The sequence below is a fragment of the Plecotus auritus genome (assembly GCF_963455305.1).
Source record: "Plecotus auritus genome assembly, chromosome: 6".
In the NCBI taxonomy this organism is placed as follows: Eukaryota; Metazoa; Chordata; class Mammalia; order Chiroptera; family Vespertilionidae; genus Plecotus; species Plecotus auritus.
The window spans coordinates 84194582-84222272 of record NC_137773.1 but is presented as its reverse complement, the minus strand read 5'-3'; the positions used below and the strand labels follow the sequence as shown (position 1 = coordinate 84222272).

The 27691-nt window shown below is 53.8% G+C and overlaps 1 protein-coding gene across 3 annotated transcripts; it reads right to left on the bottom strand.

Annotated features, from left to right (window-relative positions):
* Positions 1-6975: 6975 nt before the first annotated feature.
* Positions 6976-27438, bottom strand: NCLN (nicalin). Of its 3 annotated transcripts, XR_013960933.1 has the most exons (16): positions 27044-27438; positions 20840-21030; positions 19787-19931; positions 17933-18027; positions 16085-16165; positions 14095-14198; positions 12908-12996; positions 12678-12817; positions 12065-12243; positions 10456-10543; positions 10331-10369; positions 10088-10251; positions 9091-9144; positions 8887-8965; positions 8305-8726; positions 6976-7526 (listed from the first exon to the last, which is right to left on the bottom strand). XR_013960933.1 is itself a non-coding variant. In XM_080675063.1 (15 exons), the coding sequence occupies exons 1-15, from the start codon at positions 27225-27227 to the stop codon at positions 8667-8669; spliced, it is 1692 nt and encodes a 563-aa protein (XP_080531189.1). In that variant the 5' UTR covers positions 27228-27438; the 3' UTR covers positions 6976-8666. The 3 variants fall into 3 exon arrangements, 2 of the variants coding, with proteins under 2 accessions (XP_080531189.1, XP_080531190.1); XM_080675063.1 differs by having other exon boundaries at positions 6976-8726; XM_080675064.1 differs by having other exon boundaries at positions 6976-8726; positions 10088-10248; positions 27044-27415.
* Between the last annotated feature and the right edge of the window lie 253 nt (positions 27439-27691).

Sequence of the window (27691 nt, the reverse complement as noted above, 5' to 3'; positions counted from 1 at the left end):
ATTTAATTATAATATGTTGTATATTTACATGCTACCGATAAAGTGCATAGCTCTTTCCAGGCACCTGGCTCTGTGCTAAGTTCTTGACATGCACAAACTCATTCAATCCACATAACAAATCCTGGGGTGGTACAAATAAATAAACAAGATACTTTTACACTATGAAAAAATACAATGAAAGAAGCAGCTGAATGAATGGAGGGAAGCCTTTAGGAGGCAAATTCAGGGAAGGCTGATAACAGAGCTTGGACTTGGAGCTGAGATAAGACTGGGGCAGCAAGTGCAAAGGCCCCGAGGCAGGAAGCATCCTGACAGGCTTGAGGGACTTCGAGGAGACTCTAACAGGGAAAGTGCCGACTGAGCAAGGGGATGGGGGTGGGGGGGAGCAGTCTACCAATTCTGAATTTAATTTTTAATTGCTTTTCTTTATTTTAAAACAAAGACAGGATCAGTAACAATGCAGTGCTGAGCCAAAGGAAAATTCAGTAATACTGATTCTGTCTATTTAAAATGTTGACATTTTATTCATCATGAATTTGGGGAACATTAATTTTAGTTTTAAAAAGAATACTGCATTAGCCTGGCCAGCATGGCTCAGTAGTTGAGCGTCAACCTATGAACCAGGAGGTCATGGTTCAATTCCCTATCAGGGCACATGCTTGAGTTGTGGATTCAATCCCCAAAGGGGGGGAGGGAGCATGCAGGTGGCAGCTAATCAAGGATTCTCTCTCATCATTGATATTTCTATCTCTCCCTCTCCTCTCCTCTCTGAAATCAATAAAAATATCTTTTAAAAAAACTGCATTGAAATATTCTTTATCTTGCCCTGGACTGTTTGCTCAGTGGTTAGAGTGTTGGCCTGGGGACAGAGGGGGCTCGGGTTTGATCCCTGGCCCTGGGCACATATGGAAGACAACCAATTGATATGTCTCTTTCATGTCAATGTTTCTCTCTCTCTCTCCTCCCTCATCTCTCCCTTCTACTCTCTCTAAAAATCAATGGAAAAAAATATGCTTGGGTGAAGATTTTAAAAATAATAATATATATAAATAAATAAAATAAAATATCCTTTACCGTGATGACTATGTTTTTTGGTGGCCCCTTAAACTTTGCTCCCCAGGTGAGCTCACCCTGGTCCCTGCCCATTCCTCATAGTAACCATTAAGAAGTAAATACTGTTCTATACCCATATTACAGAGAGGCAAACTGAGGCCCAAGTAACTTTTTCAAGGTTACACAGTGAGCGTGCTAGGATTTGAACCTAGCCAGCCTGAGCCCAGAGCCCACACACTTCCCACCATCCCACACTGTCTTTCCCACAATCTAGGCAGCCAAGTCTTGGTTTCCTTATTTGCCAAGTGAGACTAAAGAGTGAATAGGATGAAGCTCTTGGCTTCAGGGTGGATTTGGTGAATTCATAGGTGAGGCTTATCATAGCACCTAGGACATCCTTAGTGCTCAATAAATGGCTGTCATGACTGTTACAGGCAGCCACTTGCCCATCCCCAGACGGGAGCAGGGTGTCAGGGTTAGGTGAGGAGCAGAGCCACCCTTGGTCCCTGGTTCTCAGCTTGCAGCCCCAGGCTGGGCTGGTGGAGTTGGGCCAAGACAGGTTCAGTCTCCATGGAGACCCAATCAGGATGCACGAAGCCCTGTGAGCCTCTGATGTGCTGGAGAGTCATTAAAAAGAATAAAAATAGCCCGGCCAGTGTGGGCCAGTGGTTGAACGTCAACCTATGAACCAGGACATTATTCAATTCCTGGTCGGGTGGGGCACATGCCCAGGTTGTGGGCTCAATCCCCAGTGTGGGGTGTGCAGGAGGCAGCCAATCAATGATTATCTCTCATCATAGATGTTTATCACTCTCTCTCTCTCCCTTCCTCTCAAATTCAATAAAAACATATCTTTTTTAAAAAGAATGAGAATTAAAACTCACCAACCCTCCTGTGAGCCAAAGATGAATTTCCCACACTCTTACTGAACACACAAAACAAACTGGGGGCAGGGGCAGGGAGGGTCCCAGTCTAGTTTGAGTGTGACCTCCAGGAATGTAAATTCAGCATTCTGCCTCCTGAGTGATACTCATTTCTGGAGTTTACTCCCTGACTGGCTGACACAACTCAGCTGTATCAGGGAATAGGTCAAGGCACAGAAAATGTCCAGGGCTGTCTGCTTGGAACCCAGGAGGCCGATTTTCTGACTTATTAGTCAGAGGAAACCTGGTTAGCTGGGCATCATTGCAGGAGGCCCGTGGTTTGGGCTGCTGTTACTGAAGCAGCAGCAGCAGCAACGAGGCTGGGAGCAGAGCCTGGGGTGGGAGCCAGGGGCTGGGAGGCTTCCCGGAAGTTGCTTGGCTCCCTGAACCTGTTTCCTCATTCACCTGCCCCAGGGTTCATCTTCCAGAAGAGTGTTTCTCAAAATGCTTACATGAGCTTGAATAAGTCAATATTAAAAGGAAAACTGTGGACATTTAGGGGTCATAATGTTCTCTATGGAGGAACCACCTGCTGGAGGGTAAGCAGCATCCCTGGCTCCACCCACTTGGTGCCAGGAGCACCTCCAGTCATGAAAACTACAGATGTCCCCAGACATCTCCCAGGTCCCTCGTGGGGCAGGACCTCTGGGAAGAACTGCTGATGAGCACAGCTAAGGCACTTGCCTCAGCAGAGGAGCTGGGGTGGGGTCAGCAGGGTCCACACTGCACTTCTCAAATGTGCGTGTCCTCCTGGGCATCCTGCTAAGAAAGCAGAGCCTGATCCAGCAGGTCTGAGGAGGGGCCTGGGACTGCATTTCCTAACAAGCCTTCAGGTGACAGGCGGCAAAGGTCTGGCAAGATGTCCACCATGTTCCCGTTCTGGCTTTTCACAGCAAGATTCTTATTTCAAAGGTCGTGGTTGTGGGTAGGAGTGAGCCCCTCGGGGAGGGACAAGAAATGGCCTCTGATCTTTTCTAGGTCCCTCCAATCCCCACACCCTGGCTTTCTGTGTGGGGGCTGAGGTGTAGGGTCAGCAATGGGGCCAGGGTATTGGGTAGGGCAGGGGCAGGGGGCCCAGCTTGGAGCTGCCCTGTGTTAGGACCTCTGCTCTTTGGTGGTCTCTGCACAGCCGGCCTGTCTTCCTGACCCCTCAACCCTGATGCCCTTTGACCCTGCCCCTCTGTGCCCCCAAGTCCCTCGTTGCCCAGACTACCTACAGCTCTGCTAGAACATTCCCAGAAGTTGAAGCACCCCCACCTACCAAGGCTCAAGATGTGTCCCCTGGGAATACTACCCCGCAGTCCCCACCTACCCCAGACATCTCCTGCCTTCACGCATCTACAGCCACAAAGCAGACAGAGACCTCTGGTTGCCACACCCCATCCACACTGCCTCCCCTCCCCTGAAAGGGTGCCCTTTCATCCTGCAGGAACCCCAGTCTGCCTGGATTCTCCCAGGTCCCTGGACCCACCATTTGGTTTCACAGATGGGAAAGGATTCCTCATTGGGTCAACCCCTTGTTGCTCCCTCTCTCAGGAACGGGGTGGGGTTGTGTGAGGTCTAAGGCACAGCTTGGACACCCCTACACCAGCATGGGGGAGAGGGGAGCGAAGGGAGGGAGGGGTGGGAAGAGGTGTCAGGATCTGGTTGTGCCCCACCCTCAGGAGCTGTGGCACCCTCTCCCCCATCTGTCCTTCAATGTGGTTCCACTCCTCTGGCCACAGCTCATGGGACCTGGAGTGGACACCTGTCCTGAGGGCTGACGAATTATTTCCCTGGAAACACTGAGTGGATGCCTCACCATCCTTGGAGCTCAGTGTGCACCACATTGAACTTGGGTGTGTGTTTTCCAATGTTATGATGAGAGAGGAACAAACCCTCATTTCTGAATGAACCATCCCCAGTGTGTTCCTATAACTTGCAATCGAAACTGCATGGGTTCGTATATTGTAGAATTCTATTTATGTGAAATGTCTAGAACAGGCAAATCCACAGAGACAGGAAGTGGATCAGTGGTTGCTAGGGGGTGGGGGTAATTGCTGATGGGAATGAGACTTCTTTCTGAAGTAATGTAATGTTCTGGAACTAGAGAGAAGTCACGAAACCCCTGAATGATATACCTAAAAGGGTTAATTTTATGGTATGTGAATATATCCCAATTAAGTTTTAAAACACACACACACACAAAAAAAAACAAAACTGTGTTTGAATGCCAACTCTGCCTCCTTTTTGCCACAAGACCTCAAGTAAGATAGGTCACCTGTCTGATTGTCTCTTTCACCCTCTGCAAATTGGAAATAAAAGCAGATAGGCACTTCAGACAAGGGATAGAAAGAGAAAAATCCCCACGTGGCAACCATCAGTATGATCACAGCTTCACAGGAATCACCAGTGACTTTGGTGACGTTTGAGGAGTGACAGGTTATTTGCACCGCCCAAAAGTATCTCCCCACGCCCAGCCGGTGTGGCTCTATGGTTGAGCATCGACCTGTGAACCAGGAGGTCATGGTTCAATTCCTGGTCAGGGCACATGCAGGAGGCAGCCGACTTATTGTTCTCTTATCACTGATGTTTCAACCCCTCTCCTTCTTCCTTCTTCTCTGAAATCAATAACAATATATTAAAAAAGAAAAGGGTGGAGCCCAGCAGGCATGGCTCAGTGGTTAGGGTCTACCTATGAACCAGGTGGTCATGGTTTGATTCCCAGTCAGGGCACATGCCTGGGTTGCAGGCTCTACCCTTAGTAAGGGGCATACAGGAGGCTGTCAATTGATAATTCTCTCTTATTGATGTTTCTATCTCTCTCTCCCTGTCCCTTCGGTCTGCAGGCCGACGCTCTATCCACTGAGCCAAACCAGCTAGGGCTAATCATGGTTTTTAAAGAACGACAAGGAGCCCTGGCCTGTGTGGCTCAGTTGGCTGAGTGTTGTCCCTGCACCAAAGGGCTGCCGGTTCTATTCCCAGTCAGGGCACATACCCAGGTAGCAGGTTTGATTCCTGGTCAGGGTGCGCATGGGAAGCAACCAATCGGTTTCTCTCTGACATCAATGTTTCTTTCTCTCCCCCTACCTCTCCCTTCCTCTCTCTAAAATCAGTAACAACGTATTTTTAAGAGAATTAAAACAAGAATGACAAGGATATGGACAGTGGGTTATACCTTTGGGCAGATCGGGGGGAGACAGATGATTATAAGAGATGTTAGATTGTGTTTTATTGCCTTTTAAACAAAGACCCCTGGGAAGAGATCCAAGACACTGGTTGGGACCCCCTTGGGGTCCTGGTGGAGGATACAGTACCCTCCTCAGAAGATGCTTTTGCCCAAACTGTTTGCTGCCACCCAGGGCTGATGGGGACTTAAGGTGATGTTCACGGGCACCAAGGGAGCCCAAGGAACAATCTCTCACGTCTGGCACACATGGCCTGATCTCATTTCATCTTCATATCTGTCCTTGGGGAGCCAGTGACCTTTCCAAATACAAGTCAGGCCTATGTTCCTCTCCTTGGGCCACCCCCTCCCCAGTTCCCCATCACAGAGCATAAAATGCAAACACCTCACCAAGGCCCCTACAAGTAGCCTGCCTCTCCTCCAGCCACATGGGCCTCCTCACTGTTCCTCTAACATACCGAGCACCATCCTGCCCCAGGGCCTTTGCATGGACTGTGCCCTCTGTCAGGACCACTAACCTGGATTTCCACACAGCTTAATCCTTCTTGCCATTCTGATTTGACTCAAAATCGCCTCCTCAGGGAGCCATCACTGTCCACCCCCAACTATTTTTACCTGATTCCCCAGTGGACCACAGGCCCCAGGGTGGCCGGGACAGGGACTCTTGTTCTGGCCATGCAGCAGCGGGGAATACTGGTTGACTCCACAGTTGAATGAGATAATCTGTAGTGACATGATCAGGGGCCACCTGGGAACAAGGGCACAGGGAGAGATTGCAGAAGGGAGCAGGGAAATGTTCACCTCAGTGTGGTGATGGTTTCCGGGTGCCGCCAGGGGAGCACTGGGCAGTGGCAGCTCGTCCCAGGCTAACCCCTGAACCTGTCTCCAAGGCCTCCTTTTCTCTAGCACTTTAGTGAGCTGACAGCAGCCCCACCTTGGCTCACTGCTTTCCTGTAACATTTTGGAGACAAAGCAGCCCGTGTGCCCTTCTCACTGCATTCCCGTTTGTCTGCAAAGAGCCATTTAAAGAGAAATACTTAAAAAATTGAGTCCTATTTTCAAAATGAGATTGCATGTACTTATATTCACATACACCCACACACACTGGGAAACAGGATGAAAACACACGAGCATGAGGGCAGCCATCTTTGCCAGCTGGGACTATTGGTGGTTTTCATTTTCTTGGTTACATACAAACACTGGAACTTTTTGTGAAAAAAAAAAAAAAAAAAAAAGGAAACATCAGCTTATGTCAACATGAGGAGGTAATGGGCTGGCCTTTCCTCTGAAATGTGGGGATTTTTACCCGAGTTCATGATGAGGCCAAAGCTACCTCCTAGCCTTAGCAGGGGGACGGCAGGGGAGAGGAGAGATGGCCCACCCCTCTTCCCCCACGTCTGGAGCAAGAGCACCCCATAAACCCGGAGTGACCTGTACCACGTGTCCCAGAGGCTGTGCCCAGGCCAGGACACTCCCAGGGGCTGGGGATGGGCCTGGCTGGTGGGAGGGGCCTCCACACAGCCTGGTGTCCCCCTCCCCACTGGGTTGAATGCTGTCCCCTCAAATTTATAACCCCTGGGAACCTCAGAATGAAACCTTATTTGGAAAAAAGGCCTTTGCAGACGTAGTTAGTTGAGATGACGTTGTACTAGAATAGAGTGGGCCCTGAATCCAATGACCAGTACCCATATTAGAGACACACACATACAGAAGACTCAATATGATGGTGGAGGCAGACCGGAGATACAGTTCACAATCTGGGAGAGCCCCGGACAGAACCCCTCACAGCCTCAGAATCAGCCTGCCCACACCCCCAGACAGGACATTCAAGGCTGAATGTTCGATATGGCTTTATTTTCTGATCATCCGACTGCGTCCCACATCCAGCCTGAGCTCTGAACAGTCAGTGGCCTGAGCCACCTGGGGAGGGAGGGCACTAACTGGGCAATCCCAGATGGTGCACCCGTCAGTCACATGTGGGGAAAGATGAGTTCCCCCCTCCCACCCTATCCAACTTCTCATCTTGTAGCATGAGCCCCCAGAGGTGGTCAAGCATTTGGTGAAGTCTCTGGGGCAGTGGGTCCTCCAGGAAGGGTGGAGGAGGAACGAGGCTGAACCTGTGGCCCCCACGCTGACTTCTCCCAAGGCCTGGCTTAGCCAACCGCTGGGGCCCAGAGGCTGGAGGACAGGACAGCCAGAAGTTCTCAGGGACGGCTTTGGCAAAGGTGGGAGACTGGAAGTGGAGGCAGACAAGAGCCCCCAGAAGAGCCCAGTCAGTCTCTCCTGCTGGCAGGCTTCGGGGAAGAGGCAACAGCAGGCTGGGTGGGGGATGGGAGAGCCGGTCCTCTTGCCCCTTTACACCACTTCAGTCCTCCATGGTGAGCCTGGAGCCCTCCTTCCTGGTCCTGACCCTCCCCCTTAGCATTTAACACTTGCTTGATTATATTGCTCATGAATTGGTATACCTGCATCTCCCTGAGGTCCATCCAGTGCTGGAAGCCTTCTCTCCACCAGGAGAGAAGCTCACGCCCATGAGGCACCTGGTTTGTGGAGTGCAGGCTCAGCTGAGGCTCGCAGAGCCCACACCTTGCCCCTCTGGATCCCACCGATGCATCTTCTCCAGCAAACACTGCCCTGACATGGATTTCACACCCCCAGGACACATCACACCCGCCTTTTCAGATGAGGAAACGGCTCAGTTGGGCTAAGAAGTGAGTGCGCAGAGGGGCCAGAGTCTCCAGCCCAGGGCCTCTCCTCCAGGGCCTCCTTGAGGACTGCCTCTGGAGCCTGGGACCTCCAAAAGCACCCAGTTTCCCTTTGGGAGCCAGGAGCCAACAGAGAAGACGCTTGGGGAAATGCTGGCATTCCCTAGGGCGCAGTGAAAGGGAGCAGAGGCCAGAGAAGCCCCGTGATGGGAACAACGCAGGGGCCCTGCAGGAAGGCGACAGAGATGGGGGGGGGGGGGCGGGGAGGGGGCTCCAGGTCTTCAGGGCACCAACTGTCCAATGGGGGTTCTGGGAGACATGTGCCTCAGCCCTGGCCCAGGGAGGAGACATAACATTCCAAGGCTGGAGCTACAAGCTGGGGACCTGGAGGCTGGTGCTGCCCTCCTCAGACCAACATGAAGAGAGCATCCGAGACACTGAGGGGGATGAAGACAGCGTGGAGGACAGATGCAGAGCCAGTGCCAGCTGTGGTTGTGGTCGGCATCACGAACAGGAGTGACCCCAAGGCTGTGCGGGGCAAATTTCCTTTCACAGCACGGCTTAGCGCCTGAGGGCCAAAGGGCCATCTCCCGGGCCAGAGGCTCAGCCACCGCTTGTTCCCAAGTCCGTGGTCTGGCCCCAGAACTCTACCAAATGCTTCTCCAAGGGAGTTCGAAGGACAAAAAAGAGAAAGAACCCCCTAAATCCTCAAGAGCAACACAGAAAAGCTCTGTAATTCGGGGTTTTGGTGAGCCCCTGCAGGCCAAGGGTGGTGGTGAGGGTGGCAGGCAGGGGGCCCATGGTGCTGGCAGGGCCTCGTCACTGCGTCTTGGCCTTCAGGAGTAGTCTCTGAACTGTTTTGTACAGGAGGTCGAAGTGCTGGAAGCAGTGGGAGGGCGCAAGTGAGGTCAGGAGTGAGGGCAGGGAAAATCCCACCAAGGAAGGCCCAGAGACTGTGGAGTCCACATGCTTTTAGGCAGGATGGGGGCAAGAACTCACCTGGTCAGGTTGCCCTCCCACTTGTGCCCTGTGAGCTCACCTGGACCGCTGTATAGGCCATGCCGAGGTAGGCGCCGATGCAGACTGCCAGGAGCAGGTCAAAAATGGCTGGTTTGACCCTGGAGGGAGAGGAGTCAGAGGTCAAGGGAGGGGGTGGGACTGGCCACTCCCTGGCTGTCCTGTGGACCACAGTCCCCTGGATGGTAACCCAGGGGGACAGGGCTCCTGGTCCAGAGCAGCTCACCTGTAGGCATTCATCACCTGCTTCAGCTGGTCGTAGAAGACAAACTCGGGGTCCCTGGGAGAGAGTGGGTTCTCAGTGGACTCGCCCCGACAGCCGGGCCCCCAGATACCAGACCACCCGGAGGTCCCACAGCCCAGGGACATGGCAGGGAGCACCCTATGTGTGTGTCTCCTCGAGGCTGCCACTATTCCTCCTGGGAAAGGGCAGTCCTTTATTCTGAAATAGCATCTTTCCTATTGCTTTTTTGGTGCTGAAACAATCTTTAAAAATGGAATATGGGGACTGTAGAAACTTGATTGGTCTCGGAAATATTTCTATAGAGGGTGGGTGACCATGGCCCGAGAAGCAGAGACCCTGGCTTCGGCTGTGGATCCACTTTGAGCCTCAGTTTCTTCTAAGCACTCTGCTTCCGGGAGTGCCATGACTCAGATGGAAGGTGAAGGCCAGCAAGGGCAATGAGCAGTCTGGGGACACCTCCTGCCCATGGGCACCCACAGGTGCCTCTCCTATCACAGCCCCTGAGGTGCCTGCTCAGTGCAGCTGGGGAGCTTGGGAGCCTTAAGCAGAAAAAAGACAAAACTCAGGGGGCCCATGGTGAGGAGGAGCACCCTAAGGGCAGACAGGGATGGGGTTCAAGCCACCTGATGCTTAGAGCACCAAAGGCCCAGAGGGTGGGTGGAGGTATAGGGCTGCCAGGTAAAACACAGAACATCAGTTCTCTGTGGATTCAGGTAAATAAGGAATAGGCTTTTAGGGATAAGTATATCCAAACATTTCATGGGATATACTTATACTAAAAAACATTTGCTGTTTATCTGGAACTCAAATTTAACTAGTACCCTGTACTTTTTTACTTATCATTTAACTTTTCATCCAGTATTTTATTTATTTGTTCAACCTGGCACTGGGGGAGGTGTAGAAGACTCTAGAAGAGCATGCTCCCTGGCCAGCCACACTTCATGAGCCTGTGACGGGGTGGGGGCCGTCTGCGCCTCACCGTTTGTCAGCCTTGATGTGGTGCTGCTTCACCTCCTTCAGGTAGCGGCTCAGGTAGTGCTCCAGTGTGTTGAGGAACGTGCCATCTTTGTCCACCAACTGGGCAGCCCGGGGCTGGTTGGTGAGCCAGTCCATCACCGAGTCCAGCTGTTCCTGCTGGATCTGCTGCGAGGGACATGGCCATGGTCAAGGGACCCCTTCCTACCACTGCCCCAGGACCCTGCCCACCCAGCCCAGCAGTTACCATCTGCTCTGTGAAGACAGGCATGTCCGGGGGCGTCCCCTGCAAAGAGAGGAAAGGACAGGCTCTCAGTCCCAACCCACCTGGTGCACTGGATAGAGGGCTTGCAGCCACCGGTGGGGTCTCACCTTCTCAGTCAGGTTGTAGATGACTCGAGTCAGGGCCTCTGCGATGAGCCTTGTGTTGCGGGTCAGAGTTTTAGAGTCAACCCGGGACCTTCAGGGCAGATTTGGAAAAAAATCTATATATATTTGGAATCGGCATCATTTATAATCACCCAAAATCAAGAGCAACCATATACCTAATGATAATAAAAATAAGAAAAGGTACAGTCTCCTTGGGCAGGGTGGGCACCTCTCCACACCTCAGATTCTTCTTTAAAAGTTAGGGGGACCCTGCCCTCTTCGAAAGGTTGCCCAGCACCCTTGGGGGTTATTTGCAGGTACAGAGAAGCAAGCCTGGCTCCTTGAGCAGGAGCCTGAATGGACTGGACCCTTCTGAGCCTCAGTTTCCTCATCTGATACGTGGGTGGTCAGAGAACCTGCCTGCATGGGTTGTTGAAGGCAGTTAACACCAAGCACTTAGGGTCAAATATCCCCCCCAAATTCACACCCACCCGAACCTGGGAACGTGACCTGATCTGGAGGTAGGATCTTTGCAGATGTGATTAGTTAGGATGAGGTCACACTAAAGTAGGGTGGCCCTACATCCAATGGCGGATGTCCTCATAAGAGGAAAATTTGTGACAAAAGAGACACAGATTGGGGTGATGCAGTCACAAGCCAAGGGACACCAAGGATTATGGGCAACACAGCCCGAAAAGAGGAATGCTGGAGGCAAAACGTCACTGATCCAAGTGGGTGTGAGATGCTGGGACCACTCTGGGAGGGGAGAGCAGCAGGTGGAGGTGGCTCAACTCACTCTCCGGGCTCTGTTCCTCTTTCCCTCCAACTGTCCTTTGCTCTCAGCTTCCTCTGCCCTGGAACACCCTGTTCCTGACTCATGTCCCTCAGTTTCAGCGCCACCTCCTCCAAGAAGCCCTCCAGCCCCAGGACCAGCCGATGCTCCCACTGTGCCTGTTCTCACTCTCTGGGTCTTGCCTGTCACCAGGCTGGGCTGAGACCCATCCAGGACTACCTTCTCATTCCCCCAGCTGATGTGTGTCCAGGAGCTAGGACATTGCTCAGGGTTGGCCAATGAGAGGGCATAGGCAGACTGTCCCAGGCTCGGGGTTTGGCAGCCAATACCTCCAGCCCCACTGGGGGCTGCCATGCTAACAGGAGGAACTAATGGAATGTGAGGTCCTAAAACAACGGAAGCCAGAGGTAGCAGCCAGAGAGAAGAGTGAGAAAGGAGTTGGTGGGGAGTGCTCCCAAGGAAGCATGAGGGGCCAGGGAGACAGGGCACAGCTCGCCAGGCGGCAGCACAGCCATGCAAAGGCCTGGGGGCAGAAGCCACAGGTGCTCAGGGTCTAAAAGTTATGCTTAGGAGCTGGAGGTGGGGGGAAGCCACTTGCTGTGTCCTCCCTGTCCCCAGCACCCTCTTACTGAGTTAGCACAGGTGAGCCACGCTCCTGTTTCTTGAGCTGCCAGACTACTGCCAGCCCTTCCCCGCAACCCACATGGCAGGTTTGCTCCCTCCAGGCATCCACTCTGGAAGAATAGTTTTTGTTTGTAGGACCCAGATGACAGAAAGACAGCTATGAGATAAAGTGGGAGGCCTGGGGGCCACACTCACCGCACGTCCATAATGCTGCTGCGCTGGCCATCACGGTGGCTCTCCAGGTGGGACAGGGTGAAGGCAGGCAGCCGGCGGATGGCGAAGCGCTCGTGCTCCCAGGCCAGGATGTCCTCTGCCAGGTTGATCTTCTTGTGCACCATCGAGAAGCGCACCTCCGGGAACTGGTGAGCAGCCACCTGTGTGGGATGGCGTAGTCAGGGAGTCCACCCACTGCCCTGGGGTCCCGGCCACACCCAACAAGTCTGCAGAGGGACATCTCGCACCGAGTTCATTCTACAAATGTTCACAGGATCCTCAGAGCCAAGAGGGTCCCATGTCCCTCCCCAAACCTCCTTTTAGAAATGGGGAAAAACCCACTTGCCTCCCAGGAAGCCAAATGAGGCTCACTCAAGGTCCCAGGGTTTGCAAAGCGCCTGGTCTGATGCTTGGCCAATGGTGAACACTAGCTAACAAGGGACAGAGGGCAGATATCCCAGACTGGCCCCCGAGTCCCTTGTGATATACTGCTGCCCTTGTCAGGGCCTCCGGGGCCTGTCTGTGAAATGGGCACGTGACCGGCATGAGGTCAAGTTGCTACCTGGAGGGCTCCTTTGCCACCAGAGGCACCTACCATCTCCAGCTCCCGCAGGAAGGCGTGCTGCAGCGTCCCCTCCCTGGGCGGCTTGGACACATGCAGGTGGAGGCTGTTCCCCCGGCCCACGGTGTCCAGGCAGAGGACGAAAGCCACATTGTCCTGGAGCAGGCTGGAATCTGCGGAAACAGTAGGAGCTGACCAGGGTCGGGCTGGGGGGGAACCAAGGGCCCCTGACCACATAACCTGGGAAAGCTGGGGCCACTAACCTGTGTGGTCCAGGTTGTCTTCTAACCAGCGCTTGGTCCCCTGATAGTTAAATTTGCCCCCTCCAGACGCAAAGAACAGGAGATTATACCTGATGGGGAGAGTAGCGTTGTCAGCTTTGGCAGATGAGTGTCCAAGTCCTCAACAAGGAGGAGATGGTCTCCCCCAAGTGCAAAATCCTGGCCAGCCCTTAGGGCAGGGATTCCCCACTGCCCACTTCTGGTATCAGCACCGGGTCATCTCTGTGTGGGACCGTCCTTGGCACTCTGGTGTACTGAGCAGCATTCCTGGCTTCCATCCACTCGATGCCAGGAGCATGCCCAGTTTTGACAACCACAGATGTCCTCAGACACAGTGCAGTATCCCCTAGGGCAGGTCACCCTGGGGGGAACTGCTGTTCCAGAGGCTTCTCTGAGCTCTCAAAACCAGGAGACAACCTGGTTTCAAACGATGAGGAAATAGACCCAGAAAGAAAAGGTGAAAGGAATCCAGCACTGCTTTTCCTGAAGCAGGACTAAAGCCAGGGCTGTCACAAAAGACCATATCCCTGGCCTCCCTCACCCTCCACGTACCCATCCCACCAGGGCCACAGCAGTCCTTCTAGGGGAGAAAAGACAGAAAGAGAGAGGACATGTGAGGTAGGAGACAGAGACTGGAGTTACGCAGCCACAGCCAAGAAATTCTGAGCACTGCAGGTAGTGGGAAACATGGCCTGTGACAACTTGATCTAGGCCTTGTGGCCTCCAGAACTGGGAGCATAACTGTTTGCTATTTCAGCTACTATGTGCGGTGTTTGGTGACAACAGCTCTAGGAGACTGACACTCTCCCTGAGCCCCTTTCTGCCCCAGGGCAGCGTGGTGTGTGGGTGAATAAACAAGAACAACCCAGCCCAGTGTCCACAGTGCCAAGAGAAGGAAACTAGTTTAAGTGACTATTTTTAGAGCGTTTCTATTATTACTTGCAGCTGAAAGCATCCCCAACACCTGCCAGGACTAACAGCAGCTGGGCCTCCTGGGCAGGATTCCAAGGAATGAATGTGGGAGGGGTCTGGCCTATGGTAGCCCTCAATACAGACACTGTTATTCCTGGGGTTGGAACTGCACCTGGGCCACAAGGCATAACCAGTGTGGCCCAATCAGCAGGTGGCCCCACCTGGCCCTCAGGCCCTCCCTCCGGGCCATCACTTACGCAGCATGGGTGCGCTTGTAGGTGTATAGCCTGGAGAAGAGGCGGGCGAGCTCCAGCAGCACGGAGATGCCGCTCCCATTGGAGTCTGCGCCATGTGACAGCCACTGTGGACGAGCAAGACAAGACCAGCCGTCACCCCCCACCAGCCACACATGGCACCTCACTACCCTCCTCCCACAGCACTCTGCCCGTGTGGTCTTGTCCCCAGTCCACATTTAGAGCAGACCTGGGATGGCTACCCTCTGCTTAGAATCCCAGACTGACAGCACCTCAATGTCCTCAGGGATGAGCGCCCGAACACTTGATGCTATTCCGAGTCTCCTTGCCCACTGCAACTCTGCCCTGTGCTGGGCAAGGAGCTGTGCCACCAGGACTGCCTCCACCCAGCTGCCTCAGCATGTGCACTTGGACCCTCACTCCCTTCACTATGGGGGGAGTTGGTACAGATTCCCTCTGGCCAGACCACCAGCCCTCTGCACCTTCCCTCAATTCATCTGGGTTCTGTGATTGAAAGCAGAACTTCAATGGGGCATGACTGTTTCTTGGGGAAAGAAAAAAATCTTGGATTCCATAATGGCTCAGGACTCTCCCCAGGTCACAGTCCAACATATAGTGTATCAACAGAAGTAAAATTCATGGGGAAGAGGACCATGATGCTCAGCAAGAGGAGCCAGACACCAAAGGCCACAGAATGTGTGATTCCATTTATGTGAAATGTCCAGACTGCTAATAGGGGTGGGGACGATGCAATGTACTGGAATTAGATAGTGGAGATAGTTATACAACCTCGTGACTAGATTGAAAACCACTGAATTGTATGCTTTAAGAGTGAATTTTACATTATGGGAGTTATATTAAAAAAACTGTTTTTAATTTCACAGACAGAAATTAGGACAAAAGTGTTTAAAAAGGAATAATGAACAAGTTGAGAAGCGTTGTTCTCAGCTAACTGTTCAGAGCCTGTCTCTGGGCCCCGGCTGGTCCAGGTGTTCTCAAGGATGGCCTTGGCCTTTCAGGTGGTGTGGCCGTGGAACAGCTGTCACTGGTCTGTGGCACAGTCAAAAGCTCACACAAGGCTGCAGGTCCACCCACCAGCAGCACCCTGTCTGGTTCAGCTGGTTGTTCTTCCAAAGTAAGACTTTCTTGACAACAAGAAGCAGATTTACACTTTGGCCCAATCTTGCCATGCTGGGAGCTCGGAGAGGTGGCCCAGGGATGCCTGCAGCCTGTGGGAAGGGCTAAGTGCACCTCAGACTTCTCTCCTCAGAGAGGCTGGCCTGCAAGGCTGGCCCTGGGCAATGTCTGGAACTGGACTCTGGGGGCTCCCACCAACCTCACTGATGGGGGGCTCCCGGGCATAACCTGTCTGTGCCAACACATGACTCATGCTGAGCACATGCTCTCATCCGGAGTCTGGATCTCGTACTTGCCAGGCAGAGGGGCCTGCATGATCGGCCCCCAGTGAGAAACCTGGGCACTGGGTCTCTATGAGCCCCTGGGGACTGCACCTCACATGCATGGTCACATCTTGTTTTGGGGAAATAAGTGAGCGCTGTGGACTCTGGGAGCTGTGCCTTGTCCCCAGCCCGACCTGCCCCAGGCACTTTGCCCTGGGCTCAGTACTGTCTCTGTACAAACTACTGCTGTGAGGACAACCATCTGCTGAGTCCTGGGTGAGTTATTGACGGAGTCTCTTGGAGACCCTAACAGACACGCCGGGCTCTGTTCCCGGCCCGGCCACCTATCTGCAATGGAACCCTGTCCACGAGACCACCCTGGTTTCGCCTGTCTTAGCTGGAAGATGACACCACCCTGCAGGGTCCTCAAGAGGAGCCGAGGTAATGCCTAAAGGGCTCTCAGAGTGGGCGCTGCTCCTCTGACCACAGCTGCTGTCCACAGACAGCCGCTTCTGCATCGGAGCTGGGCTGGGCTGAGCAGTGTGGGAGGAAAGGCACCCAGCTCCCCTCCTCTGAGGCGAGCGTATACGTACAGGAGCCACTCCAAAGGCATCGTAGTGAGCCACAATGACGATGGTGGGAAGGTCCTCTCCACCCAGGCCCGTCAGCCGTCCCTGTGGTGAGACAATCTGTGAAGCGGCCAGCCAGCTGGGGTTCTGACCCCCAGAACAGTCTAGGCTACCCCGACCCAGTAGGACAAGGATAGGAGAGTATTTTTAGCTTTGCTAGCTCTATGGTCTGTCAATAACTTCTCAGTTGTGGGTGACCTGTGAATGAATGGGCGTGGCCAGGTGCCAATGAAACTTTATAGAAATAGGCTGAAAGCTAGACTTGGCCAAGGGCTGCAGTTTGCTGACCACAGCTCTAGCTACAGGAATCTGTTCGATCTTCTTAATGTGCTTCTCCCCCTGGACACCAAGCCCACCCTTCAAAGGCTGAGCTCCAAGCCACTGTTCTCAGGGGCAGAGCACTGTTGATAAGGAGAAATGGTACAGTCAGGAATGGAGCTCCACGAGCCCCACTGCAGGTCCCAGCACTAGCTGGGGACAGTGGGAGGGAGGCCAAGCACCCCCACTTCCTCCCTGCCCTCTGCTTCCCATGTGAATAACAGGAATGGCAGAAGACGAATGGCAGAACCAAAGGCCATGGCAACCAGGCTGGCAGGTTGGAACAGAGCCTCAAATGTGAGAGGGGCCCGACTTGCATGGCTCGGTGGTTGAGCATCAACCTGTGAACCAGGAGGTCACCTGTTCAATTCCCAGTCAGGACACATGCTCGGGTTTCAGGCTTGATCCCCAGTGTGGGGGGTGCAGGAGGCAGCCAATCAATGATTCTCTCTCATCATTGATGTTTCTATCTTTCCCTCTCCCTTCCTCTCTGAAATCAATAAAAATGTATTTTTTTTAAAATGTGAGAGGGACCCACCAGATCCCCAATGGCTCCATCTGCTGTGACCCCCTGGGAGTCTGATAACAAGGACTCTGGCCAGTACAGGTTTTCTCTGCCCAAATCACCACCATCTCTTATGCAACTTAAAAAACGTATTCATCTGATTATTGTATTAATTGCTCAGAGGCTGCAGAAGCCTCACCTCAGGATACTGAATCGGCCTATCAGCCCTGCTAGCTGCCTTGCCTCCCCACTTCCCCGCCCCCCCCAGTCTCTGCAGGAATCCGAGTCCTCTCCTCACTGCCACTTCACTTGGCTCCACGCCTCAGCCTGGACGTCCTTGAGTGACCTTCTGAAATGCGAGAGAAATTCAAGGGAAATTACAGAAAGGCGTGGGATACTAGATTGACTTTGTTTTTCTGTTAATCCTTACCAGAGGATATTTGCCCCCATGATTTTTAGAGAAAGTGTAAGGGAGGGAGGGAGAGAACATCAATGTGAGACACATTGATTGCTTTATTCCCACACACACCTTGACCAGGGCTGGGAATGAACTGTAACCCAGGTGCATGCCCTTGACTGGGAATCACACCTGCAACCCTTCGGTGCGCAGGCCAACACCTGCTACTGAGGACACCGGCCAGGGCTCAACTGATTTTGTGTGTTAAACAGCTCTAAGGCAGACTCACTTAGTCTGGGAGGGGGAAGAGTGACTGCACCCCAACTTCTGCCAGAGTTTGCACACTGACATGGGGGGCAGTGCCAAGCAGCCTGGCACCATCTGGTGTAAGTCCCTGGGAATTTGGGCCTACAGAAGCCCCATTAGTACAGAAGGCAGTGCCTGGCCCAAGCAGAGGGCCGAGGAGACCAGTATGCTCAACTGTAATGGGCCTAACTGGGCAGTAGGCACCAGGGTGGGCTCTGAGGATGAGACAGTAGTCTCAGCACCCCCCATCCCAGGGGCTCGGCACAGGAACAGGGCTGGCACTCACCTCCACACTGGTGATGAGCCAGTCACTCAAGGCCTTGCTCTGGACCCCGCTGGTGACCATCTGGAAGCCATTGGCAGTGGCAGTGTGGAGCAGCACTGGGGACAGGAGCAGTGAGGGGTCAATCCAAGGGTTCCCCGACCACAGCCAGCATCCTCATCACCCCAACACCCTGGACCCTAGATGGTCAGTCTATGCAACCACATGAACTAGAATGCAAGGCAATGACTGGACATGGAAAAGAGCCTGAGTGTTCAGGATAAGAGCTGGTGAAACAGTCACCCCAACCCCAAGCAGGCAGGGTGCCCTCACTCTACAATACCCTGGGACTCCATTCCAAATTTACAGAGGCATGTTCACGTCCCCTGACCCAGCCTTCCAAGGACCGACTCAGCACCCATGAAGATGGTCACCCTAGAGGTGACCCAGAAGCAGGAGTCTTCTATCAGATGGCCCATGATCCACCAGCCCATCCCCAAAGGCCCAAATAGCCTAAGCCAGTGGTCGGCAAACTGCGGCTTGCGAGCCATATGCGGCTCCTTGGCCCCTTGAGTATGGCTCTTCCACAAAATACCACGGCATGGGTGAGTCTATTTTGAATTGGGTTAGAAGAAGTTTAAGTTTAAAAAATTTGGCTCTCAAAAGAAATTTCAATCGTTGTACTGTTGATTTTTGGCTCTGTTGACTAATGAGTTTGCCGACCACTGGCCTAAGCTCTCAAAGCTTTGGAACTCACTTGCTCACGACCAGACACAAGGCAGCGCCACCTTGCTCAATGTGAGCAAAGGAACCACTGTGGATGTTTTCCACTTACCCGTCTAAATAAGCATTTTTCCATGCCTTTAAAATTTTACCCTGATGTCATTTTTAATGGCTGCATAATATTCCACTAAGTAGAAGATTCCTCCCCTCTTCTACTCTAACTGGAAATTTAGGTCTTTCCAAAAATTCACTCTTCTGCTGCCACAATGCAGACAGATGCTATCAAAACTTTGATCTAAACCAGGGGTTGACAACTTTTTTCTATAGAGCCAGAGAGGCAATATTTTCTGCTCTGCTCTACCATAGCCATTCAACTGTGCTGCCGTGAAAGCCACCATAGACAATACATAAACAAATGGACACAGCAGAGTGGCAATAAAACTTTCTTTACACTGACAGCTAAAAGCTGTGGTTTGTCAATTCCCAATCTAGCATTCCATGCAGCTAATCATCTGGCCAGGAGGAGCAAACCTTTGTCTACAACTTAAACACATACTGCCATACTGTTTCCCCAGGGAACTGGGCCAAGTCTCCCAGTGTGGACAAGCCCTCCTGCCTTGCCCACTCCTGTCAGTTCTGAATATTTTTCTCCTGTTAGACCTGCTGTTTCAATAGGTGAGAACAGTGTCAGGTGGTTCCTTTCAGCTGCATTTCTTTGACTAATTCTGCTATCTCACTTCCAACAGTAAACCACTCCTGCTCCCAGCTCACCACAGCATCCCCGGTCCATGAGATAGGAGGCAGGTTTTCTCCTCCTCCCAGGAACGTTGCTGACCCACCCTGATGTATTCAGCAGGAAGGACAGAGAAAACTGAATAGATGCCATGCTTTCCATAAACATCCGGAGGCTGAAGACAGGAAACATCTCCCTCCAAATTAGCAGTGCTCAAAGCTTCTGTCTGCCTGAAAATCAGTGGTGGGATAAGGTGGGGGCTATAAAATGCAGAGTCCTGGCCCCCAGCCCTGAGACTGACAGAGCAGGTAACTTGCACTGTTAAGTATGGGTGATGTGCTAAGGGTTTCAGAAGTGGCACAGTGTGACCTCAACAGGGAAGGCTCCCCATGAACCTGCTTGGCTCCTGCAGCCCCCCACACCTTCGGCAGCAGAGGCGGAGCCCTGGGAGGCAGAGGCAGCCTGAGTCTGCTCATAGATGGAGAGCAGGGCCTCGTCTTCCACAGCAAAGTACACAGGAACAATGGTCTCCATGGCCAGCATCTCAGGCTCAATCTCCATGAATTGCTGTGAAAGAGATACACATTTAGGTGACTTATGGCCTGGGGGGTGCCCAATGGCTGTCCCTGGAGGGCAGATAGGCCAGGGCCTGAAAGAATGCCTCCTCTGAAGCAGCTAACGAGGCTAGGATTGCGCCAAAGAGGAAGGGGCAAGAAGGAGACAGGAAAGTGTGACGAAGACGGAGGGACAGGTGAGGTGGGGCGGTGCCCAGGGGCCCCCCTGATGGTACCCAGCAGGGAGGAAGTTGGCTGGGAGAACAGGCATTGGAGCCAGCCAGGCTAGGGTCAGGTCTGGTGTTACCGTGGACCGTCCTACCCTCACTGGCCATCACATCCTTAGCAATAAGTGGGCAAATGGGTGCTGGCTTCCTAAGCTGACGGCAGGGATCCACATGGACAGTGGGCATAAACTGCATGCCTGGCACTGAGCTGGCTTTTGGAAAATGTGGGCTGCTGACCCTACCCAACCCCCACTGCCCCACACCCCCTTCTCACATGCAAAGCATCTTTATCGCAGAATCTTGGGGGATCCTATCAGATCCTGTTCATTCAAAGCAGACCTTTGCCCTTCAGCACTGCTGACATCAAGTCCAGGTCACTCTCTGTGGGGGCCTGTCCTGGGCACTGTGGGGTGTTGAACAGTACCCCTGGTGGCACCCACCTGATGCCAAAAGCACCTCCAGTTGTGACAACCACAGATGTCCCCAGACATTACCCAGTACCCCCTGCAGAGTCACTCTAGGGGGATAGGGAACAATGATGAAGGGGAACAGGTGCCATCCACTTCCTGAAGGACAAGGGCTCAAGGGCTCAGGGAAATGGTTTGCCACACAGCTGACTCCAAATCCAGTGTACCCTTTTCCACAGAAGCTTCTGGACCCTGGCCTGTACAGAAGGTGGGGAACGGGGGCTCACCCGAATGACGTCCTGGGGCACGGCAGCCATGGCCCGTGGCAGGATGATGACCACAGCACCAGCCAACTGCCGTAGAGCCTTCTGGTACTGTTCATAGGAGAAGTCTAGCAACCGCATGAGCACGCAGCGGCGACTCAACACGTCTGCATCGATGGTTCGCGCCTCCGTGTTGAGCACTGCATTCCGTGTGCCTATGGGGGAGCCAAAGGGTGGGGCGCTCCCTAAGCAGGGTCCAAGTCCTTGCCCAGAGAACACCGACTCAGTAACCCCCAGAGTCCCACCAGTCCTCTGCCCACATGCCCCAATACATGTCTGCCATGGCCAGCATCCCACTTGCATTGAATGCAGTGCCCACTTGAACCCTGGAGAGTTGCAGGAGGGCCTTTTGAGAACCGAATGAAAGCTGAGACTCTTGCCCCTGGACAAATCCACAGGCCCGCCCTCCCCCAACTCCCAGAATCCTGGGGGCAAACTCAAACTCTGGGCCTGGCTAACCTGAGCCCGGTGGCCCTGTCCTGCCTTCTCTGGCCCCCTCCTGCCAGGCACCCTCTTCCCTCCAGGGCTCTAACATTGCCTTGTTAATCCTCTAGGTGGGGCCTCAGCACCATCTTGCATGTTTATGGCTATCTATTCCTCTAATTAAACTGGGATTCAGAGGACAGAGACCTCATTCACTGCAAAGTAAAACCAGCACAGCCACTTACTAGTATGTCCTGACAGATTCATGTGTTGTTGTTTTTTTCTATTTTTATTTATTTCAGAGAGGAAGGGAGAGGGAGAAAGAGAAACATCAATGATGAGAGAGAATTATTAATTGGCTGCCTCCTGCACACCCCCTACTGGGGATCGAGCCTGCAACCGGGGCATGTGCCCTTGACCAGAATCGAACCTGGGACCCTTCAGTCCTCAGGCTGACACTCTATCCACTGAGCCAAACCAGCTAGGGCTGTCCCGACAGATTCTTGATGAACACCAGCCAGGAGAACAAATGAACAAACGCTAAGTCCCCCAGTGACCCTCAGAAAGTTCCAGAAATGCCAGGGTCTCTCCCACTCAGCAGACACTAGGGTTGAGTTGTTCTCTGTGGGGGGCTGTCCCGGGCACTGTGGGGAGTTGAGCAGCATCCCCTCCCCCACCTACTTGATGCCCGGAGCACCCCCAGTTGTGACAACCAATGGTTGTTCCTAGACATCTCCAAGTGTCACCCCAGGTAGAAACTTCTTGCTGCTCTACTAGTACATTCAATCGCCATATTCTGCCTCTCTTCTAAGAGCTCAAGAAAGATCTAGGGACTCAGGGAAGAAGGGAGAGGCTGAGTCTTGGCCTGGACCCTGGCCACTCACAAGCTTCCCATGGGCAGCTGAACCCCCACCCCCACGTGATCAAAGTGGCATGTCAGAACCAGGAAGTCGCAGAGAGCTTTCCTAAGGCCAGCCCCTTGGGCGCACAGCATGTGAACACTGGGTCCTGAAAGTTCTGCTGGAGAAAGCCGTCCCAAAGAAGCCCTTTTGAGGTTAAAATGCTGGACCGTGGAGGGGGCAATAACGTCTACATAGCTCCCCACAGGTACCAGGAACGCAGTGGCAGGCCCTTGGGGGCCATCTTTTCTCTTTTTAAATCCTCACTTCAGGGCATGCTGAGAGAGAGGAAGGGAAAGAGAGAGAAACATCAATTGGCTGCCCTCCGTATGTGCCCGACCAGGGATTGAACTGGCAACCCTTTGGTGCACAGGACGATGCTCAACCAACTGAGCCACATCAGCCGGGCAAGGGAGCCATCTTTTCCAATGGAATGGTGGGTAAGGGGGCTCAGTCAGCCCCCCAATGTCAGAACCATCTACATGCTGCCGGAAAGCTGCCAGAAATCCCAATTCTTATATCAAATCACCCCAATTGTAAAGGCAAGCAAGGAGTCCAGAACATTTCACATGCTGCAGGCTGACCAGGCTGAAGCAAGCAAATAAACCCTAACCACACGAGGGCTGGATGGAGCCCCCAGAGCCTCCAGTTTGAGACCCACACGGTGAGCACAGAGGACACGGAGAAGGGATCTGGCATCCCCAGGGAGGCCAGCCCTCAGCCATTCTGGAGGTGGAAGAAGCTCAGGGGAGGCGCCATCCATGCACTTACAAATGCAGACCTATGCTAGGCTACACTAAGCCCAGGCTCGGGGCCAGGAGCCTAGATCCCTGCCTCTGCTTTCCAGGAATGAGCTCTTTGGGAAAGTGAACAAGCAGACAGAAGGCTTGCTTCCAACGGCATGCTCTAAGAGGATGGTGGGGAGAGAAGGCCGGTGGACACAGAAGAGACAGCATCCCAGGTAGGAACAGGGAGGGCCATCTCTGGCAGGGGGTTAAAATGCGACCAAGGAGTAAAGGTGGGCCATATGCCCTGGGCTGGGGTACCCTGCTTCCACCCCCAATCCTCTGGGGAACTTCTCTCTGCTTTAAGCAGGGGAGGGCAGCAAAGACCTTCAGGATGCCCTTGAAAGTCTTGAAATGCCCAGAAGGCCCCTTCTCCATGCCCCACCTGTTTTGGGCCCTCGGCCTCCCAGAGGTGGCTCAAATGTCACCTCGGGGGGGGGGGGGGCATGAAGGGCAGCCTGTGGAGCCTTCTGTGTGCATCTTCTCCCTGGGCCTGGTGCTCCTACAGGGCAGGAATCAGGACCCCAATTTCCAGAGGGAGGAAGCAAGGCCAGAGAAGGAAGGAGGGGGATAAGAGGAAGGCCAGGGACTGTCCCCCAGTCTCTGAGCACCGCAAGGGCAGAGACCATCTTTACTGATATGAAGTTAAAGCCAGCACAGCCTTCTACATCCCTGCTCTAGACCAGCAGAGGCTCAGGCTTGGTAGAGGGCACTGGACACCTGAACAGATGTTGCTGGTTCCCACTACGGAGCCTGCAAACTTCTATCGAGGACCAAAGGATCAATTCTCTTGCCTGGCTGGGCCATACTGGCTCTGTCATGACTACTCAGTTCTGCTGTCAGAAACACATCAACTAGTGGGTGTGGCTGTGTGCCAATAAAACTTTATTTACAACAATGGCTAAAGGGTCAATCCTAGGTAAAGAAGCCCTGGCAAGTCTGCCCAGCATGGTGCTGGGGTACTAACACCCCCACCTCCTCGGGCCTTGTTGAGCCACAGTGCACCAGCACCAATCAAGTGCTGTTAAAGCAGTAGTCACCTCAGAAAGGCCAGAGTCCACCTGGTAGGGGTGAGGCCACACCTGTGGCCCTGTACCTGGTGTATTTCCCTCAGTACTATTCACAGCAGCAGCACAAAGAGCACTCGCCTTTCCTTCCTGGGCAGCTGCCCAGCCCTGTTTCTTAACAGGAGCGAACAGGAAGTTGGGAAACAAGAGACTCTGAGCCAGGATTGCACCAGAGTTGGGGAGCCTGGGCGTGCACTCTAGGAGAGGGTGTGAAAGACACTGGGGAGACTGCAATCAGCAGTGACCTAGCTGACCAGTTCTCAAAGGCACCACTGGCAGGGAGAGACTCAGGGCTTCTTCTGGCCACACCAAATCTTTCTGCTGCTGCTGAAGAATAAGAAGCAATGCCTCAGACCCCTGAGGAGCCTCCCCTCCAACAACGAACGCCCCCTCCACCAACTATCCCACCAGCTTCTCCCCAGGCAGCAATGGTCTGCCCAACATCTGAGCCAGGGATATTGCAGGGTGTGTGGGGGTGTGGACATGCAAGCCCCACTGGCAGAGCCTCATTCAGATTTCTCAAGCCAGACCTCTGTCTCCCTACTCTGCAGATAAGCAGCACTTGGCTAAAATGGGTGGGTGCCCCATCAGGCCCCCTCTGATCACCCCTGGAACCCAGAGTTTCTATAAATGCCTCATAGAGAGCAGGAGGTGTCTGTGTTTCTCATGAGGAGCAACAAAGATGGGGGCCAAGAAAGGGGGTATGTGGAGGGAGATACCAAGTAAAAAGAAATAAAAAGAATGGGAGGGAATCCCTGGGTCAGGAGCAAAGGACTTAGAAAAGGGCGGGAAAAGGGGGGGAAAAAGCTAAGGGAAAGGAGAGGAGGCTGGGAGAGAGGTTACCTAGGATCTGCAATGGAGGGAGATGGAGAGCATGGCTCTGCATTCAGAAAGATGGTGCCTTGGCACCTGTTTGCTCCACAAATTCAGCCAGCATTTCCTGGGTGGGTTTGGAGGGGAGAAAGGAGGCCACATCAGGTGCAAGCAGGACAGTGCTGAAAGGGCCAGAGGAAACCTGGGGGTGTCCAGGCTGTCAGATTACAGTTGTCCAAGGGGCCAGAGAGAGAAGCTGAGTGTGTTGGGAGGGGTAGGACAGGAGGCTCTTGGCAAGGCTTCTGAGTGTGAGTCGTTTGGGTTGGGACAGAATGACAGGTGTGAGTCGAAGGAACTGAAACTCAGGGTCTGGAGAAATTGGTTATATTGAGTTTTAGGATCTGGGCCTTCTGGACTGTGGATTCCTCTGGGAAACCAATGAAAACTCTAGACCAGGATGGCAGCCACCTGTCACATGTGATTATGTGACTTTATTACAATTAAATAACACTAAAAAAGTCTCCTTCTGTGGCATGAGCCACATCTCAATTGCCCAGTGGCCACCTGGGGCTGGTGGCTCCCGTATGAATGAAAACACAGAACCCATCAACTGTCACAAAAGGTCCACTGTACAGACTGGTCAAGACCCTTCCTCCAGGAGAATGTCAATACACAGAAACGTGCCCACAACATTAGAGCTCCTAGCCCCCACCCCTACTCCTCCAGAGCCTGAGGCCTCGGGTTCAGGACCATCACTGAAACCCCAAGTTTCTCCCCTCAGCACTGGAGCCAGATCTTTCTCTGTGAGGTGATAAGCAGGATACCTGACCCCCACCCACTCAAAGCACCCCCAGTATGACAATCATAAAGTCATCACCCAATGAACCCTGGGTTGGAAACCACTGCTCTGAACAGGAAGAGCATAACTTTGTGGCTAGGAGGATCTGAGGGGAAATCTGGACTTGTCTCCAGAGCCTGAGGCTCTCCAAAGGCCTGGCAGGGCTTGGGCTTCAGGGGTCTCAGGTTGGGCCTGAGGTGGTCTAATAGGAGAGGGGACCAAGAGAACTAGAGAGGGAGGCTCCTTTATCAGGAAGTCAGGCTTTGACTAGAAGGGACCTAAAGCACCAGGCTGGAAGAGAAACCAGAGGCCAGAAAGTTCGGAACAACAGATACAGACATGTAGTTGGGAAGAGACCAGGGAATTTAGGATAATTTGGGCACTGGGGTCAGAACCACCACAGGCAGGTAAAGAAGCAGGAATGGGGGAGCAAGGAGCTGTGCAGGATCCAGGCCCGGGAATCAGAGACAATACAGAAATCCTGGAGAGAGGTAGCAATTGGAGTTCCAGGAAGCTTGGAGTGAGGAAGAGGAACTGAGGGGTGTAAATACCAAAGGAGAGGTCAAGACATGGGGTCCAAGGGATCCTCAGGAACCTAAGGCATGGGGATGAAACTGGGGGAGCGGAGTCTGGCTAAAGAATTCTGAGGAATCTGGCTCATGCGCTGGAACCTCGGAGAGTTCAGAGCCTGGAGAGAAATGGGCCCTGACATGGGGCCAGGCCTTGGTTAGGGTTAAGGTTAGGGTTAGGGTTGGTGATCTGTGCTCTGGAGTCCTGAGGGGAGCAGAATGTGGACGCTGCACAAAGAGCACCGAGGTACCCAGGTGCTGTGGAAAGCAGGGGCTGGTTGGAACAGCACGTTGGGCGGCTCACCTGGCAGACCTTAAGCGAGGTGGCTCACCTCCAAATTCACCAGGCCAGAGGGTGAAGCTCTGGGAGCAGAGTATGACCCAGTGAGGATGGCACGCGGTGGTGGCCCAGGGAGGGACATCCTGGGCAACGCGACGCTGGCCCAGCTGGGAATTGGCGAGGGGACCCCGGGAAGATGTGGGAGCCAACGCGGGGGGGGGGGATTCCTGGGGCACTGGGCGGAGAGCTGGGGGCCTAGCGGTGGTCCAGGCATCCACGCTCTGACTTACATGGGCCTAGGTGAGGGTCTGGCAGCTGGACAGGCCGGAGAGGAGGGTCCTAGGGCCCGGGAAGCAGAGACCCGGCTTGAGGGAAGGGGGCATCTCGGCTCGGAGAAGGCCGAGAGGAGGGCGGCTGAGCCAGGGGCCGAGGGGTGGGGTGGAGGGGAGGCGGGGACCCGGGGGAGGCCAGGAGGGAGGCCGGGGTCCACGCACCGTAGGGCTGCCCTTGCAGGTCGTACTGCTGCATGCGGTAGACGGTAAACTCGTGCGCCGCGTCGGCGGCGGGCAGCGGCGGCGCCACCAGCAGCAACACGGCGGGCAGGAAGACGATGAAGCCGAGCGGCAGGCACGACGCCTTCAGCATGTTCTCCAGCACCTCGCCCGCTTCCTCCAGCATCCTGGCCGGCGGGAGAGCCGCGCAGAGCGGCGGCCTGAACGGGACAGCGGCGGCAGCAGCGGCGGCAGCGGCGGCGACGGCTCCCGCAGACTCACCTCAACATGGGTAGCCGCCGGGGTCCTGCGGACGCGGCGCGGGGCAGCCCGGGCCCGCCCCGGGGTCCTGCGGGCACTGCTGCGGACCGCCCCGCGCCGCCGCGCTGCCTCCTGGGAGGTGTATTTGTCACGGCGTGCGCGAAGCCACCTGGGAGTTGTAGGCCCACTCATTTACTCCAGAATGCTAGCTGTGGTGGACTGTTTGGCTAAAACTGCTAAAGTTTCACTTAAACTCCAAGTCAGAAAATACGGAGACTTAAAAAAGAACTATTTGAAGTGGAACTTATTTAAACCCTGTCTTTGCTGTAGGAGGAGGGGGCGGTGACTGCGGATGTAGAACTTGACCTTGAACGGAGCAAAAAGTTGGTA